Source organism: Limanda limanda, chromosome 10, assembly GCF_963576545.1.
Source record: "Limanda limanda chromosome 10, fLimLim1.1, whole genome shotgun sequence".
Lineage (NCBI taxonomy): Eukaryota > Metazoa > Chordata > Actinopteri > Pleuronectiformes > Pleuronectidae > Limanda > Limanda limanda.
The window spans coordinates 18,927,554-18,945,753 of NC_083645.1; the positions used below are offsets into that span (position 1 = coordinate 18,927,554).

Here is an 18,200-nt window from a genome sequence, read left to right on the forward strand (position 1 = left end):
GTGAGGGGTTAGAGGGAGGAGGAGGGGTGAGTGATGTAGCGGCTGTCAGGGACATCCAGATCACATTCTATTTCTCTCCGGTGTCCAATGAGACCATAACACTGAGAAATTCAGGATTTATCCATGTCCTGTTACAGGAGGCCCGGCCTGTGCACCTGACCGCTCATAATTCAATCGGTGACACTATTCATCAGAAAGCACTCCACAAACCCAGAGCCACTGGAACAGGCAGCTAGTTAAAGGAACTAGTGTAGCACGTGTGTGTGTGTGTGTGTGTGTGTGTGTGTGTGTGTGGGTGTGTGTGTGTGTGTGTGTGTGTGTGTGTGCGGCTGTCTCGTGCATACATGTCGCTTCATGTCTGAATGTAAATGGAAGAAAGATGAAGTGAGAAGCGGGAGAGTTCTAAAAGGTTTTTTACATGATCTCCCTCCAATTCATCCTCGATATGATGGCGAAGCAGCGCTGATGATGAAAGGAATGATCAATTCTACTCCTGCATCGATATCCTGGGGGGTGAGGGGGGTTCAGAGAGAGGGGGAAGGGACTGATGCTGTCCCCGTGTTTGACATGTCCACAGACACCCCCTTATAGCCAAAAATGTACATACATATCCATCATTTGCAGAGGGGCGCGCACACGCATGCACACACACACACACACACACACACACACACACACACACACACACACACACACACACACACACACACACACACACACACACACACACACACACACACACACACACACACACACACACACACACACACACACACACACACACACACACACACACACACACACACCTAAGTGTCTGGGAGAGAATTTCAGCCAGCATTGACATTCAATATTTCAATGTCAGCTTGACTTTCTGTCCGTGCTCACAGTGAGCCATGATCAATTCAAATGAGAAATGTGATTTCTCCCTTTATATTATATAGGACAGGAAGAAAGAAGGAAAGAACGAGAGAGAGAGAAGGAAAGTAACTCGTGTCAGTTCTGCGTACCGCCGGGGTACAGATAAAATAGTGGCCACTTCCATTATAAGGACTGTCTCCTCTTATTAGGATAGTGCTCAGATCAAGCTGGAAATAAGAGGAGCGTGCTCGCACTGTTCAATGTTCCCCTTGTGTCGGAATGTGCTGCTGCTCATTTATTTTCAGCCAGTTCCATGTGTTTATAGCCACTAGGCCACTGTCATACTGGTCAACCAATTACACATGGAGTAATCTAACGCAAACACAATGGAAATAAAACAATACAATGTTAATTTAATGAGCATCCCAGCGCTGTTATATTGAATTGTGAATCTGTACACAGATGAAAAACTATACTAACTATGAAAAAGGAACTGTATATATATATATGTTAATGTTCAACGCTCCCTCATGGCATGCAACATCCTTGAGTTCTTGTACCATGTGTGGCAATGTGCAGCACAATAAGGACGCCAGATGCACATTTTAAAGTTTAATTAATGTGTCTGTAACTACTTCTATGAAACATTCACAAATGGTGTAGACACAGTCGATGGATGCAAGATAACATACTAAAGCTCAGCTGTGGTCGTTTGTAACCATCATTCTGCCATAAATCTTCAATGGAGCACAAAATGTGACTCAATCCACTACTGACATCAGTCTGTTCTGGTTGTAGTTTGACTATTAAGTGATCAAATCAACAGTATCCAGATCTTTTCTTAAACAAACATAAATATTTTTTCTCATAGTTTTGAAGATTTAGGACTTCTGCAGGAACAAAGGTTTGAGAAGTTAAGTTTGTTTGAGTCTTTCTTATGTAATTTAAAATGTTAAACCAGACTTATCCTTTATTGATTTATTCATGTTTGTAATTGGCCAATACATACTTAAACACCCTACTCATAAAATATATATTTCATAATACATTATACTTTAAGCTGGACTAATTGTGTTCATTGAGATATACCATAAAGAGAATACATGTTATTTTATCAAGCATTAATAACAGATGCTTCATATGAGTTGGAAGTAAGTGATTTCACTTTTACTATCCTCTTAACGTTTTAACATCTATATTATAGTGATTAAAAAACTTCTTTTATCATTTTAATAATTAACTGTATGGAGCTTATAAAAGATAAATATTGAGTGTTACCATGTTAGGACACTGTCTGAAAGTGTAGGGCAGACTCAGTCATATGTCCTTTTCTTAACCTAAGACTAATTGCTTGATTAAAGAGAGAGAAAGATGCCTGAGTTGCAAAAAGAGAAGTTTGCTGTGACTGAAGCTGCAGAGCAAGATACAGATACAGTCGACACTTTATTATCTTTAACCGTGGGAAACATTTTTCTCTCAGCAGGTCAAAGAAGGCCGACAATCTTTCTCCGTCTCATCACTTTTCAACCGTGAACACTTCTCCATTTCTCTTCTTCTGGTTTTATTTGGTTGAAGGCAAGTTGGCTGCCTCACTCGTAGCGTATTGTGCAGATTACGATTTTTCTGAGGGACTCAAGAGCAGTTTGAAGCTAATTTTACTGTAATTGGCAAAAAGGGAGAAAATGTGAGGGAACATAACAGCAAAAGATATTTAAGGAGGGAGAAGAAGAAAGGGCTCAGAGAGAGGGAGCCAGAGAGAGATAAGAGGGAAAAATAAATGTGTGGGTGGGACACAATAGGAGAGCGGGATCAAAGATATGAAGGCAAACAGAAAAACAGGAGGAAGGGGAAAAAGGGAGAGATAAGACGGGTAAAGAGGACAATTGTGCTCGCTCGCTTTTTGGAGTTTATTCCCTCAATTTTGGCAGGATGTAAAACAGTTGTGTATAGGGGCCTCAGGGAGGAAATACACAATGCCACACACACACATACACACACACACTCACACACAGTGCCACACACACTCTGCAGCTCTATGGGCAGAGCTGCCAGGAGTGTGGGACTGTGGGACTCCAGTGCTGTGCCCTGTTTATAACCTGTCAGACAGACTCTAATCTACACCGACAGCTCCCATGTGACCAATGGGCTCATTGCCCGAGCAAGTGACAGTCCGCAAGGCCCGCTGACCCCCACACACAACACAGACACACACACACACACACACACACACACACACACACACACACACACACACACACACACACACACACACACACACACACACACACACACACACACACACACACACACAATAACAACCACAAACTGCTCTGCTTCTGAGTGCCAGCGTGTTCCCGTGGAGAACAGGAGTGACGGAAACTGCTGGGCAATATAGTCCCTACCCAGGACGGAGTACAGAGCACCACGCAGCCAAATCAATACTTCAATCAATGTGTGGTGAAGACTAAAGGGTGAGGGAGCAGGGAGGGTGGGGGTGGGCACAGGGGTGAGGGGAATATCAAGGAGATGGAGGCTGATTTTGGAAAGAGCAAAGTGAGGAGGGAAAGCTTTTGTTGTGGTTACTTGATAGAGTGTGAAAGTGCAGTGAGCCACGTACCTGCTGGCGAAATGTTCAATTCGGCTGTGTGTGTCTGCATGGGGCAGCTTGGGAGAGGAGCACGGCCTGCGAACGACAAGAAAACCAACATCAATACTGCACCAAGGAATTTTAACACTCTGCAAGTGTGACTGTGTGGGTCACAGGAAGACTACAACTCACACCTGCTGCTATAGTCGGAAGAAGAGAAAACTTTCTTGTTATGAAAAACAAAAATTTGATTTATTTCAAAGTGAAGGACAAATAAAGGATGTATATTTTAAAAGTGTTATTCCATTTGATGCCGATGTAAACTTCTAATCTACAATTCAGAGGAAAATACTGTGTTTTCTATTTGCTACATTTGCCTCGTCTGAGGGAAGTTACTGTGGTTACTTTTCAGATTAGGATTTTGCACAAAAACATATAATGCTCTTAAATCAAGATGTAATTTTCTAATCAAACTCCTGGTTCACGACCCTCTGACCCTTTACAAGGCCTCTGCAGAGGTGTGCAGTCTGTATGATGTTCTAGTCCCTCTTGCATTAATGCCTGAGGAAAACCACTTCTGTTTAGAAAGAACTTTCAAGTTTGATACTTCTTACATTTTGGTAATGCTGAGGTTTTCTTAAATATTGATTTATTGCCACATCTACTTGAATAAAGGGTCTAACTTTTTCCAGCTCTGGACTTTCATGTCTGTTCCGCTTCAGTAGATGGAAGGATGAACTCTTAAGCTGCTTTCAGACATGCACTGAGCTCCAGAGAACCTTTTCACGCCTGGCCTCCTCCAAAGGAGTCAGTGTGGGGATCCCTTACTGGATTCACTGCGAGCGAGTGAGGGGGTTGATGACACTTCTAACACGCGACAGAGGCAAAAATAAAAATAATATATAAAACACAAAATGATATCAAATATCTGCGAGTGGAAAAGCGATGTCACACACGTAGGAGTGACAGACGAAGATGCCAAGAGAGCTTTTGGCGATAAGAGCCGACGTCTGTTGTGAACGAGTCTGAACAGAGAACCCCCCCTCTCAGTGTGAATGTGTGAAACAAAAAATCCAGACCCAAATCTACAGAGCTCCCCCGCAGGACATGTCTGAAAATGGCTTTGGACTCGTATAATATTTGTTCGAGGTTATAAAAGTTGACCTTCGTGACACAATCTGACCCATAATCATCATAAATTTCCATAGCTACGAGCTACGCTTCTTGATGATCTGATGCATTTTAGTCTTGTTGCGCATTCTTCTCCCTTTGGGTGAGACTCGCTCATGTGAACACAGCGTCTGACCTGAACTGACACCACATGATTTGCGCCATGTTGATTCTGAACACAGACGGAACCCTTTAACCTTCGTCAGCGAGGCAGAGTGCCCGAAATCGTCAGAGCACGACAATGACCCGACAACAGCAGAGCTTTGCATGTGTGTTAGTGAGAGAAGGTGAGACATGTGTGGCACAGTAAAGCAGTGATGGAGAGATGACTGTGTGTGTGTGAGGGACTCACGTCTCCGAGCTCTCGGCTTCCAGCACCGACTGCACCGGCAGGTAACCTCTCTGCGGGTGTTTGGTGAAGTACTGCTTTGACCTGAACTTATTCTTCAGAGTCTTGGCAAAGTCCCTCATCTTCTCCCCCGAGGTTGTCTGGAGAGTGATGTATGAGTGGGGCGGGGGTGGGGGGGTAGACGGGGGCGAAGGCAATGGGAGTGGACAGGTGGGAGACAAATTACAAATTGCACTGCTTGAGAACTCTCTGAATTTTTGTTTTACCCCAAATGACCCCATGAGAAATTTGTCCACTGTCTCTAGACCGGTTTGTCTAACTTTCACTATTTCTCCATCTGTTCTCTCTCTTTCAATTTCTGCTCCTCTCTCTTGTGCATCCTTTAATTTCTATGTTGTTTCCAACCTCAACACTTTTCTCTCTCTCTCTCTCTGTCTCTCTCTATCACAGCAGAAATCTATGGGCGCCGTTTGCCTCGCCGTCGTGAAAAACTGTATCTGGCTCGCATTAAAAAATTGTCCAGTGAAAAGAAAATCATTGTACAGCTGGCCCTTTGCCATATTTTACAGCTCGGAATTGATTAGAGATTAAATCTGGCTCCGTCTCAGTACATTCCAGCGCTCAAGCTACTGTGCCTGAGCTACTGCTTCGGAATTAACTCGACTTCAGAGACTGTGTGCGATCACCTAAGACTCAGGTTTTCTCTGGGTTTAGTGTCCAATGTGTGCACCAGGTGAGCCCAGAGTGATGTCACTGCTAGGTGGGATTCAATGTATGCCTACTGTAGATGTGGATGAGGCAGAGATGATGGACATCTTATACTGGACTGGTGACCAATCTATGCCTGGTAGCAGGAATAAGGAAATAGCAGTATTTCTTTAAGCAGCAAAGGGTTTATTTGTTTCCAGCTAAAACATAATGTTTGTCTTACTGGCGTGTAGTACTCCATGATGGGGTAGTGCAGCTTCTTTCCCTTGGTAGTGCGGCCGGTTAGAAAACATGTCTGGCAGATGTCCACATTGAACTGCTTCAGACTGCGATACCTGTCAAGATCAATATAACACAGAGGCTGAAGTGATGTTTGCAGGAGAACAGGCAGCGGTGCGTGTGTGTGTGTGTGTGTGTGTGTGTGTGTGTGTGTGTGTGTGTGTTTGTTTGCAGAGTAAAGAGTTGGTGCATGCATGTGTACTGAAATTATAGGTATGCCTGTCGACATGCAGGCTGTTTTCACACATCCCTCCGCTCCAGAAAGAGATTTAGTCCACATAAGCCACATGTTTTCTGAGTCAACACGCCTCAATCTGAAAACACCAGCTGCTCTTTTAAAAGGATTTCTTTGCTTCTCTTTTTTTTTATATTCCCAGACTTAATGTTCACATTCTTTTATTCAACAGGCTGTAATTATGATGCAAAATACAAAAAAAGTATTTGTTATTTTCTTACATAATGTGTGTACATTAATCCTTCATTGTGATTAAGTTAACTAATTCAGTTTATTTGCTGTCACCCTGTGCGCTGGCATGAGCGGGAGCAGGGTAACAACTCAGAGACGTACTGATAACCACAGCCAAAGCAGTTTCTACCAAGTTTATGCAGAATCCTGCCTGTCTACAGAGGACATTAAACATTTTATGGATGTTTTAATGGGCCACCAACACAGGAAAGATCTCTGCTTGTGCTGCCAATGATCAGTCACTGTGAAAGACGGATAAAGTATTTGTGCGAGGGAAATTTAGACCAAGTGAAAGAAGCACTGGGACAAAGACCACTGAACACTTATTTAGTAGTATATGTAGTGTATATAAATGTGGTATATACAACACATGCCTACTATACATTGCTCCTCAGATGCTTTTCATGATTCTTTGTAATATTCCTCATTGAACATCTGCATGAATGTCAGTTTGCCTACACTGGCATACCGACCTGAAGCCCTTGATGGGACACTGTTTGCATACATAGCATTTGGCTTGGTGCTTGGTCGACTCTGCAGCAGTCACACGGTGGAGGACAGGAAGCCAAACCATCGACTGGGGTTCAAGGCTCATCCACTCCAAGAAATGAGACACCTCAATGGAAGGTTTCCCTGGGGCCTGGAAAAAGACATTGGGAGTGAGGAAAGAAGAGTAAACTGTAAACAAGCAAAATATAGACCAGCAGCAGGCCAGATACATAAGAGTATTAAGAGAAGAAGCTGTGCTTCCTCTTCAAAGGTGGTCCTGCAGTGAGCGGGTGTGGAAGAAAGGTATCAAAGGGAATAGAGGAGAGGAGATGAGAGAAGAGAACAAACTGAGCAGAAGAGGTGAGTACACCGTGGGGAATTTTTTGCTTTTATGAAACTATGCTACACTGTAATACACTTTATTATTCGTAAAACCTGCTTAATGTAAAATACACTTAATTATATAGCTTATTCACAGCAGACATGAACCCTGTGTCTGTGTGTTTACTGTACGTGTGTTTGTGTGTTTACTGTACATCTGTTTGTGTTTACAAGCAGTTTTAGAGAATTCAAGAAAGTGGCATAAGAAGGAAGTCAACATAATAAAAGAAGGACTCGCCAAGTGCTGACAATCCGTGATGTGCTAAATTCTCATTAAGTCTGCATCAGAGATGCATTAAGAGGTTGATTTCCCTGGGGCTTCCTCCAGCGTTCAAGCTGAGTAGCATAATAAATGTGCATGTGTGTGTGTGTGTGTGTTAGTTGTACAGAGATGTAGAATGTCCCGGGGACGGAGGAGCTCCTCTATGGCAGAGTAGCCAGTTTCACTCCGTGTGGGAGGTCAAAACGCAGCCCCTTGCATACCGAGCACCTGGGATTGGCTCTGACTAAGCTGAGCGTGCCGCTGCATCACAAAGCAGAACACTGAGCAGATGGCACACTTTAAACATCACTGGGAAAGTAGGGTGATAAACATTCAGTTATCCATCAAACTCTGCGCTTTGTGAACTATAAATCCCCTGAACAGCACGTTTGTAAACCAAGAGTCAATGAACAAAACTTTTAAAAGTATTTGCAGAATTTGTAGTTATTCTGCCAGTTGAATTTGCCCCAATAACCTCTGTGCATATAAATCACCTTCGGCAATATTACATTGATCTGTACAACTACTTCTTTGCATAATCTGTATCAGGTCAACTTCATGTTCTCCTCTCCCAGCAGAGTCCAACAGTCAATATCTCTATAGTCAAGTGACTCCATGTGCACATCCCCAAAAAACTGATGTCACTCACTTCCAAGGGATAAATGGGCAAATGGGTCAACCCCTGCTCAATTCCCATTACATGGATATTTCATCTACAACTAAACGCCCAGACATGGAGCAAACTTAGAGAGGAATTGGTTTTAATCGGCCGTAGCTGATACAGTAAGCATGGACCAGAATAGAGTGTATATAATTAGGATCCGCCTTGAAAATGAGGGAATTAAACAGACTTTGCAGAGGCCATCTTCCCCTGCTCCTAACAACTCAGTAATTATCTGGTGTTGAATGTCATGAGGATAAAGTTCAGGAAACCTGCGGCGACACTTTTAGAACAAGAAAAGACAAAGTAATTAAGACATGTCTCCTCATTAGATGTTGCACTTTACTAATGGACTCTGCTTCATATCATTATTCCAATATTCTTATTATATACTCAACTTTCCTAATAAAACTTTCCTGAAGTTCACCTACAGTCTATGTATTGTCAGGAGCATCATGCATTATCTACCACTGACTGTTTTTTATGTCCATTAAAAGCAATGAGATGCAATATTAATGAGATGTAATGTTTGTGAGGCAACGCTCCTAAGGAAGAATATTTATAACTTCTCCATTTCCTGAGATGGTGGGTTTAACGGCTTCCTCTCGAGAAAGAGTCCGACTTTGCTGATGTCAGTAAAACACAACAGGATTCAAAAAGCTGCTTCCTGGTGCGACTACATCCTTTTTCATACATAGACGGAAAGCATCCACAGACAAATGTTTGATTAAGACATTCTTTTTTCACGGTTTGGCCTTTAAAATACTCTTTCTGAAATAGGGTCTTGGTACAGATAACGTCTGTTCTGAATATCTGGAGCTCAGTCATATCTTTCTAGGGTTGCAAAGGGGCGGAAAGTTTCCGGTAAATTTCCGGAAACTTTCCGGAAACTTTCCATGGGTAGTTTAGCTCGGGAATTTGGGGAATTTTGAAAAAAAAAATAAAAATACTCAAATTAAACGCTGAGCAATAAAAACATCATTCAAAACTCTATTTTAAAGATGCATGGACTGCAGCACACGCTGCACGTTGAGTTTCAACCCTCCACTGTGCATTCTTCCATCACATGCACAGATAACTCCCAGCATCCTTCACTCTACAGCACTATTGAGGCCTGCTGTAGTGTGCAGGACTAGTCAGGTAAGTTTCGATGATATTACTGGGGAAAACATATTAGCATGCTGATTGAGGATTGTTCATCTGTTCATCTAGCCTATTTCCATTCATTTATCCATCAATTGTAAAATATGTTTACAGACGATTCCAATTGTTTGGCTAACTATTTATATCTCTGGCATTGCATTAGCGTTTTTTTACAAACTTTTTTCTCATCTTATTCTACAGAACAATGCCACGTGCACTATCTCATGTGTGGAGGCATTTCTCCCCATCCAATGTAGAAGGAAAGGCTGTGTACATTTGAAAATACCGTGCAAAGACCTATGTTAAGAATGACACAACGATGCAGAAGCATATAGTCAAGTGCCCAAAGTTTCCTCAGGACTCAAACCAGCCTATGACAAAACAAAATGTTTATATTCATGTCTGTATATGAAAAGGTAAATACAGTTAGTATAAATTACCCACAACATTTCCAGTTTATTCCCCTTAATTCCCGTATATTCCCGTATATTCCCGTTTTTTTCCCGTTAATTCCCGTATATTCCCGTTAATTCCCGTTAATTCCCATGGAAAGTTTCCAACTTTGAATATTCCCGGAAGTTTGCAACCCTATTTCTTTCCCACACATTAATATATAGATTCGGAGGTTTGAGATACAGAGGGATTCATGTGGTCTGCAACATTTGGACCGCAATGTACATTATTATACTGTAACAGCATTAATAAATGATCAGGTTGTTGATTCAAGAACAGAAAAAAACCCTGATTGTGTCTTCAACACTGCTCACTGGCTTCAAGCGTGGAAAATCTAATCCAACAAGGACACTGGGCCACGAATAACAGTGCAGACTTCCCAGTAGCAGATGAGTCAACAAGCAGAACATTGTTTACCAGGTCAAATAAGGTAGGGTGAACTCACAGCATATTCCAGACAGATTGTTTAATCGTATGTGTGTGCATGTGTGCAGCAAAAAATCCGCATGCACCATTGCCTGTCTGTGAATGTGTGTATGCGTGACATGCATGCATGCGACTCTGCCCTCACCACGCGGAAGCAGCTACGGACGCTGGGCTCCACGTTGCTGCCCCCAAAAGCGGCAACTTCGCCCAACTGGCGCGGGATCTGGATGGCTTCGTGCAGCAGCAGGCTGAGGTGCCGCTGGTCGGTCAGACCTCCAGGACCAGACACCTGACGGAACAAGTCTACACAAACACAGTGTAAAGTGTGCATCAATTATGCAGGAACATATCTGATCATACGAGTGTAACAGAATATATTGTGCACTTCATTTGTATGCATGAAAAACAGTTATTTGAATTTGTATTATCATAATATCTGCATTTTTCTTACATGTTTACATCTGTTGATTTACAGCGTTTGTATACTGAACTGAATTATCTGGGCTTTTCTGACTGAGGATTTTTTTCATGAGTTTCATTTCAAACATTCAAGCAAAGCAGCAACAATTAAGAAAATATGGCAAAGCAAAATAATGGTTTTACCCTAAGATAAGAACTATATGCTGAGCCTGTCAATACAGTAGTAGCGTTTGGACGGTTTTGCTTGGAGATAAAAAGCTGTGTATGTGGAGTCCTATCAGGTTCTGAATGAGGCCTTTAACAAGGCGGCTGGAACTCCGCCTGTCACTGAGGAGATGAATGCTGACAGGCGTGTGAGGGTGCTGCACAATGGCATTTTACACATCCCATGTACCCCCCCCCCCCCCCCCCCTGTGCACTTATTCAGCCAGACAGGGGCAACACTTTAACACCCGGATGTTTAACAGCCTCCTCTGCATAGTCCTCATAACCAGAGCTGAAGCATGTCTGACATTTTAAACATTTACATTGAGCTGTTTGATAGAGATGAGGTTTCAACATGTTTTTATGGAGACACAGTATACAGCCCTATTACATCTGAAACATGCAGATGGCGATGTTGGAAACTCTGCAGTTCAATCATGTTCCTGGATTTGGCTGCACAGACACACGCCTTCTGAGCAACCGTTACTATTATATTGTAAGTGAAGGCTTTTCAGTAACCAGCTGGTATTGATCTACGTATTTACTAAAACACTAATTATGTTTTTCACTTATGCAACGCGGTGTATTGAGCTAAATGCAAAAGTAAACATGCAAACATGACAAAATGAAAATACTAACGTGCTCATGTTAACCATGGATTATATAGAAAAATGACGACACATCTCCAGTTCCTCGTACTATGCAGAACTTAAATTTAAAAGTTTAACCTCCGGAGCCAGATTCTGTGCAGAACAACCTTTCAAAATTTTTTATTTAATGTTAACTTTGACGTTTTAGTCCACTAACATGGAGGAGGCAGGATTTATGACATATACAGCAGCCACAGCGACTGAGATTCTTGGGCTTCACTTTTGGTAAGGTCTCATGTTGACCATATTTACATACAGTCTATAATATTCATGATGTATTATATTTACCATAGTCACTATAGCATGTTAGCATCCTAATTTTCTAGCACCAAAGTATGAGGTTGATGGATATGTCATTAATGCTGCAGGTGGTTGGTCAGATATGAGAAATTTCTGTGTGGACCAAATCGGACTGGCAGCATCTCTTACACATTACAAACATGACATGATCGAGTTTGCCCAGCTTTTAAAGATTAAGTAGGTTTAAAGTTGCAAATCCAGTAAGCTCAGTTTTCATAGCATGATTTCAGTCGGTTTAGTTTGCTTAATGATTCACCAGTCTCTTAGAGCTATCACAACTTCATGAACTATTTAAACAAAGCAAACATCGAGTAATCCACTGCGACTGCACAGAATAGATTGCCTCCAAAAACAGGTCTGAACATGTTTTTCAAGTAGCATCCGCAGAGGAAACAACAGCAAATACTGGACGGTAAACATTGCTGCCTACTTGTGCAGAGAGAAATGTTAAATAGTATATTAGGATCACAGCTACTCTTACCAAGTAAAGCAATTAAACTACTTTTATAGTAGTAATGATAAATAATGACCAACATGTGTTTTGTCAATCACAGGTCCAGACTTCTGCTGATGGAACAAACACCCACCATCTGTATCTCAGAGCAGGTTGATGCAACCGCTTTGGGTTTATTTGAGAATATTGATGATGTGACGTCTGGAGCTGACAGAAATAGACTCATTCAGAGAAAACTTTTGAAGCCACCACCTGGACACAGAGAAAGAGGCCTGACTCACTCAGGGACCATTTGATTGAAGACAAATCTGTTATCGTTCAGTGTTTAGGAGATGACACAGATGGTTTGCCAAGGATGAATTTGTGTTTCCTCAGATCCGGTTTCCAGATCCAACTATATGCAGCTCAAATGTTCACTCTCGTTTTACCTGTACAGGTTGACTCTATAGCCTCAAAATCAAGTAAGCTCATGTTTATTCACTCATTCAGATGAAAATTCGGATCTTTTCCAATTTCAAACTGTCATTCTGGGTCTTTGCTAAAAGTCTTTCCCCTTTAATTGAAGTGAACGCTATATTCTCTGTAAAACAAACAGCAGCTTTTGTCTTATTCTGTTTCTCTTGCTTCATTGCTCTGATTGGTCGCAGGTCTGTTCTGTTGATAACACCTCTCTGAGAATTAAAAACCAACGGGGACATTCCAGACCCATTCGCAAATGCGTATTGGTCTGTCAGTGACAGGCCAGACTCGTTAACTGGAATTACAGTGGAACAGTAAAACCTCAGTCTGGAGCATTGCACTAATACAATATCTCGGCATAATTTATAATAGACAAAGGAGAAAGGGAAAGGGCTTTGCTATTTGCTAGTTGACCTGTGATGAAAGAGGAGAGCTTGAGTCAAAAGAATGAGAGTGTTCATAAATGGTGTTTTTGGCAAGCAATCCTTTTAAAAGGGCCCCTGGTGTCTTTGGTAGAAGTAAAGAAAGCTTTCTCTATAGTGGCAGCGGAGTCATTTCCTCCATTAGACTAAGTGGATGTCTTTATGTAATACTGGCAATCACTGCCATTTTGTTTTGGCCCATTGTTTGCAGGCGAGGCGACGCATTAGGCACATGAGCCGGCATCAGACGCACATTTGTACTTCTCCTGGACGTCGGCGTTGCATAAGCTCACTAATCCCATCTTGAAGCTGAGCACTCGCATTTTGCCGTTTCGAGCACTAGAAAGAAGAAAGAAGAACAGAGGGAGAAAAAGGGTTAGAACTGTTTAAGAGTGAATTACACTAAAATGGGGGCATTGTGGTACATTCCTACATGGGCTGAGCCCTCCTGGGATGGACAAAGTGTGGAGGCATTACATGGGTCAGCGCAGGACAGAGAGGGTCAGTGCGACACTGTGAAATTGTATTAGAGCACATCCACTGTAAGCAAAGGCACCACAGGGATGGAGTGTGGTTTCAATGGGTTTATGCCCAGAAGAGCAATAATAAGCTCACATACACGACTTTCTCCCAGTGTTTCTTCAAGACAAATATACATGGATTCAAAACAACACACAGACACCTCAATACACTGTCATGATTTACACACATGTTTCCAGCATTTACGAGTTTACCCTGCGGAAATAAAACGTCTGATTACTCGCCAATGACTAGGACAGTGACATGGACGCTGTCCTGCCCTGACCTGAGCTAAAAAGAGAAGTTTTTTTTTTCAGCTTTAAATAAAAAAGGCTCATGTGGGGGAGCAACTGTGGAAGGAATGGATTTGAGAAGCAAACACAGCCATCACTGAGTCCCCGTCAAGATTTCACAGCGCCGGTGCCAAAACATTCCGGACAAATTTAGTGTCGAGCCGAGCGGCATTGGCAGAAACCGCCGGCTTATTGAATTAACATCGAAATCATTAAGTGAGAAAATCAAGAACATCACATTCATCAGAGAGCTTCGGATCAATTAAGTATAAAATCAAATTAAAGGGCGAGTAAAATCGTTCGAGCTTGGTTTCGCTCCGAGTGAGTTCTGCAGTAAAGTAGATTCACTGTTTTTTAACGCGTTCGAAACACAATTAAATGAAACATAACTCGGGCAAGTGGAGAAACATGAGAAGTCTTGAGGAGGTCGTTACTGTGGCTCCTCTATAATACTCCCGGCTGCAGCGGGTCCAGAGGAGCTGGAGAGCACATGGGGACGACTGGCTGTCAGCACCTTTCACACACACTCTCTACTTTGTGCCGCATGCCATCTTCAATATGCACCCCTGTGCTGCTCCCCAGGGGACACGTCACTCCTGTATACCCGGCTAGTGTGACATGCCTCGGCAGGACACACACACACACACACACGTATATACACACACGCATGGCGATACACTGCGATACCCATTCACTGGCACAAACACAAACAAACCCACACATGGAAATTACCGAACGAGCATACGAGCACCTCATTCAGACCCACTGCTGCTATTTATTGGAAAACAAAAAGCAATTACTGGAATTTATGCAGAGGGTAGAGACTCTGATTGTGTCTCATTAGCACCGTGTAGTTAAGAGCCACCGACCAAATTTACAGCACTCGCGGGGCTATTCCTCGATTTCCTTTTCTGTGCCTGTGCTTTCTTTTTTGGAAACGACAACACGGTCAATAAGAAACAAAAGGTGGAGAGAATGTTGGTGTGAAAAAGGATTTTATTCTGTTGTGTCTCAGAAGGGACGATTGGCCCTCAGCCTAGAGACATCGCTAGCCTATCGGGCCTTTAGCTAGGCTGTGGTTCTTTATAGATTTCTGTACAACAAGCCATTGAAACGGTTACATCAATCTGAAGACAGACCTCTGTTCTAGGACTATTTGTTCCAAATAGCTTTTAATCGTTTCAGTAGCATGAGATCACAACTATTGAGTCATGATATCCATTATGTGCATGTGATACGTATTTAACTGATGATACCAAGAGTCCTGAGTCGTGCTGGACCTGACTCTGCAGCATTTCTAAACCTCATTCACCGCCGTCACGTAATAAATCACATTCATAGTTGCCGCTGCGTGACACACCCATTTCTGTCATTTAATGGGGCTGTTGGCAGATTTATTGCTCTTTCAGTATCGGATTAAAAATAGGAATCAAGTGGAGGGAAGGTTACAGTCCAGATTCATGATGTCAGTCATATCCTCAGTGATAAAAACAGACTAACGCTGATGCACTGCAGGTGAATTCCATTAAAGACAATACAATCAATGTAAAATCTAAACTTCCCTTCTCATCACAGATGAAGGTGCTGCTCAGTGTGAGCTACAAGCTAAAGATAAGGGCATGTTATATACTGTAATAAGAACTTTATATTGTATATGTGTGCCTTGCATTGGTACAAAATCTTCAGTGAAGTTGTGTTACTATGAAACTTGATGAGCGTTATATAAACAGAGAGGAGGAGTGTGTTACTTTAAATACACATATTTACAGGTTTACAATTTCATTTTGGTGCTCTACTCGTTTATATGCTATAAAGTGTTCCAAAGAAACATTATCTGTCTCTTACCTTTCATTGCTTTATTGCCTCTTTTCATCCTCTGTATATATAAATTTCAGATTTATCTCTTGGCCCGCCTCTCTCTGCTCTGATTGGTCAGCAATTGCACTGTTTAGTGATTGGTTTGTCACATGACTTTATGAGTATTGACAATTATTTAAACCTATCAATATTAATGCAGTGTTTTGAGATATCGTCTTTTCTTCCACACATTCCTCTTCAATATTCTCCCTTGTCAAAAGCTGGTGTTTACATTATAATACATTACCAATATAAGCACAATTGCAAATAACTATTCGGTCGATTTAAACATGTTTTGATATTAGTGGCTAATGTGGCCTCAAGCTGCAGAGAGGAGCTGCCACAGATGTCTGGTAAATTAATTGAGTTCTTCACTCGTCCACTTTGTCTCCAAACTGTAAAACATCAGCCCCAACTGATGCTGATAATTTATCAGCCTTAGCAAAGCTCCCACTGGAGCCAAAACATGCTTGATACAACTTTCCTTTCCACATTTGATAAGCTGTTGTTTTAAAAAAGTAAGTAGATTTTCTTTAATACGTCTCACAGCATTGAACCCACCTGTCGTAGACGTTGAGCAGCCAGTTAAGACACATGTCAACGCACAGGGGAATGTTGACCACGATGGACCTCTCCTCCTCCAGCCTCTCGTACAGAGCCGTCAGCCCGTGAATCACCTCCACCACGTCCATCACGTGCTCCGCTTGCTGTAACTCCTGGTCCCGGAACACCTCCACAAGGCCGCTCAGCGCCACTAAATCCACTGGAGACACACGTAGAAGGATATCAATGGGAGACAGATACCTGGAAACAACAGACTCATCTCTATTCAGCTGTGCACCTGGAGAATTTGTAATGTAATGAGAAGTAGCGACACAGGCAAGTATGTAAATTATGATGCTTTATATTGTGACTATATGCGTGTACTTCCTGATGCGATGCACCTTGTGTGTGATGTGCATGTGTACGTTTTTCAGTATTTGAAACTGAATCGTTTTAGCACGGTCCCAATTAAAGTAATTTGATTGTACATTTACAACGGTTAAACCTTATTAACACTTGTTCACACATACATGACTTCACATTCATTCATTTCCAAAAGACGCACACTGCGCGATCATCATCCCCTCCTCAGCAAACGAGAGCACAAGTGGCACAGGCGCTTATTCACTCTTTTTGCCCACTTAAGCCCGACCAGTTATTTCAAGAGCAGTGACATAAATTTGATTTCCCTCTTCTAAACTAATTTGATGGCCCATACTTTAAAGTGGAGCTGAGAGGGTGTCCGGTGATGCCAGGTATAATTGGATAGCAGGATGATGAGGTAGAACAGTGAGAGGAGATAACAGGGAGTATTCTAAGGGACGGGGAGTGAATCACCTAAAAATGTATTTCTGATGGGCTTTTTCATGCAGGGCTGCTCAATCACTCTCAAAGTGTGCAAAGAGAAAAGAGTGAGAAGTCTGCAAGTTATCACGGCAGCCTGGCAATTAAATTCTGTCATGATATCAACTAGCAGACCAGAGGAGGGTGAGATAAGAAAGCATGGGGGAAAAATAACTAATGGGGAGCTTTTGAAAGCTTTTTTTTTCTTTTTACACTGGTCGAAATATGCTGGATTTCTACCACAGCCACTTAAATGGAAGGAAAGATGGGAGGGGAGGGGAGGGGAGGGAGGAAGATGGCAAGAGAAAGAGAAGAACAGGGGCTGAACATGATTAAGTGGCTGTGGCAAATCTGGGGTCAACGGGAGTTAGAGCAGTGCAGACAATGGAAGATGGATGAAACTAAAGGGTTGAGAGCGTGAAGAGAGGGACGGGGCGGATGTAGAGAAAAACAGAAAGAGCTCAGAATGTAGTGCCTTTAGAAACACAAACTCATCATTAGGGGAAACACTGGAACAATACGGAAGATTTATAATAATAGGCATAAAAGTGAGAGTGTGTGGGGCCATGTAGGATCTAAGAAGTGCTGTGACCCTGATGGCGGCACACATTACCACTCCATCCATGCGGCAAAAACTAATTGCTCCCTCTTTTGTATCTGTAATGGACCAATTAATATCTCTAATTATCTCACATGCCAACGATCCAGGAGCTGATGAAAACGAGGAAGGAACCCGGTGCCCGACTAGTTCTAACGACTCTCGAGTATATCAATACTTCAGCTTTCTGTATTATAAATCCAACGGTAATGGAGGACGCGGAGAATATTTCACAGTGAAGCGACGATTCCTTCCGACAACTGAATGGAGGAATGCGCCGCGGCTGATCGTTATATCTCATTCCCCAAAAGGAGCTTGTCATGGTGGATTACTGATGGTGCAGGATAACGGTATATATCACTTAACCAGACACTCCGGGGGCTGCAGACAGAAAGCAGCGCTGATG

General features: G+C 42.4%; 1 protein-coding gene across 1 annotated transcript in view; it reads right to left on the reverse strand.

Annotated features, from left to right (window-relative positions):
* Positions 1–18,200, reverse strand: part of drp2 (dystrophin related protein 2) — a 95,586-nt gene that overhangs the window by 14,320 nt on the left and 63,066 nt on the right. Inside the window, exons 12-18 of the mRNA XM_061079187.1 lie at positions 16,372–16,573; positions 13,395–13,480; positions 10,378–10,535; positions 6,891–7,057; positions 5,896–6,007; positions 4,968–5,104; positions 3,476–3,541 (exon numbers count right to left, since the gene is read on the reverse strand). Of these exons, the coding sequence (XP_060935170.1) occupies positions 3,476–3,541; positions 4,968–5,104; positions 5,896–6,007; positions 6,891–7,057; positions 10,378–10,535; positions 13,395–13,480; positions 16,372–16,573 (928 nt within the window). The remainder of the gene's footprint in view (positions 1–3,475; positions 3,542–4,967; positions 5,105–5,895; positions 6,008–6,890; positions 7,058–10,377; positions 10,536–13,394; positions 13,481–16,371; positions 16,574–18,200) is intronic.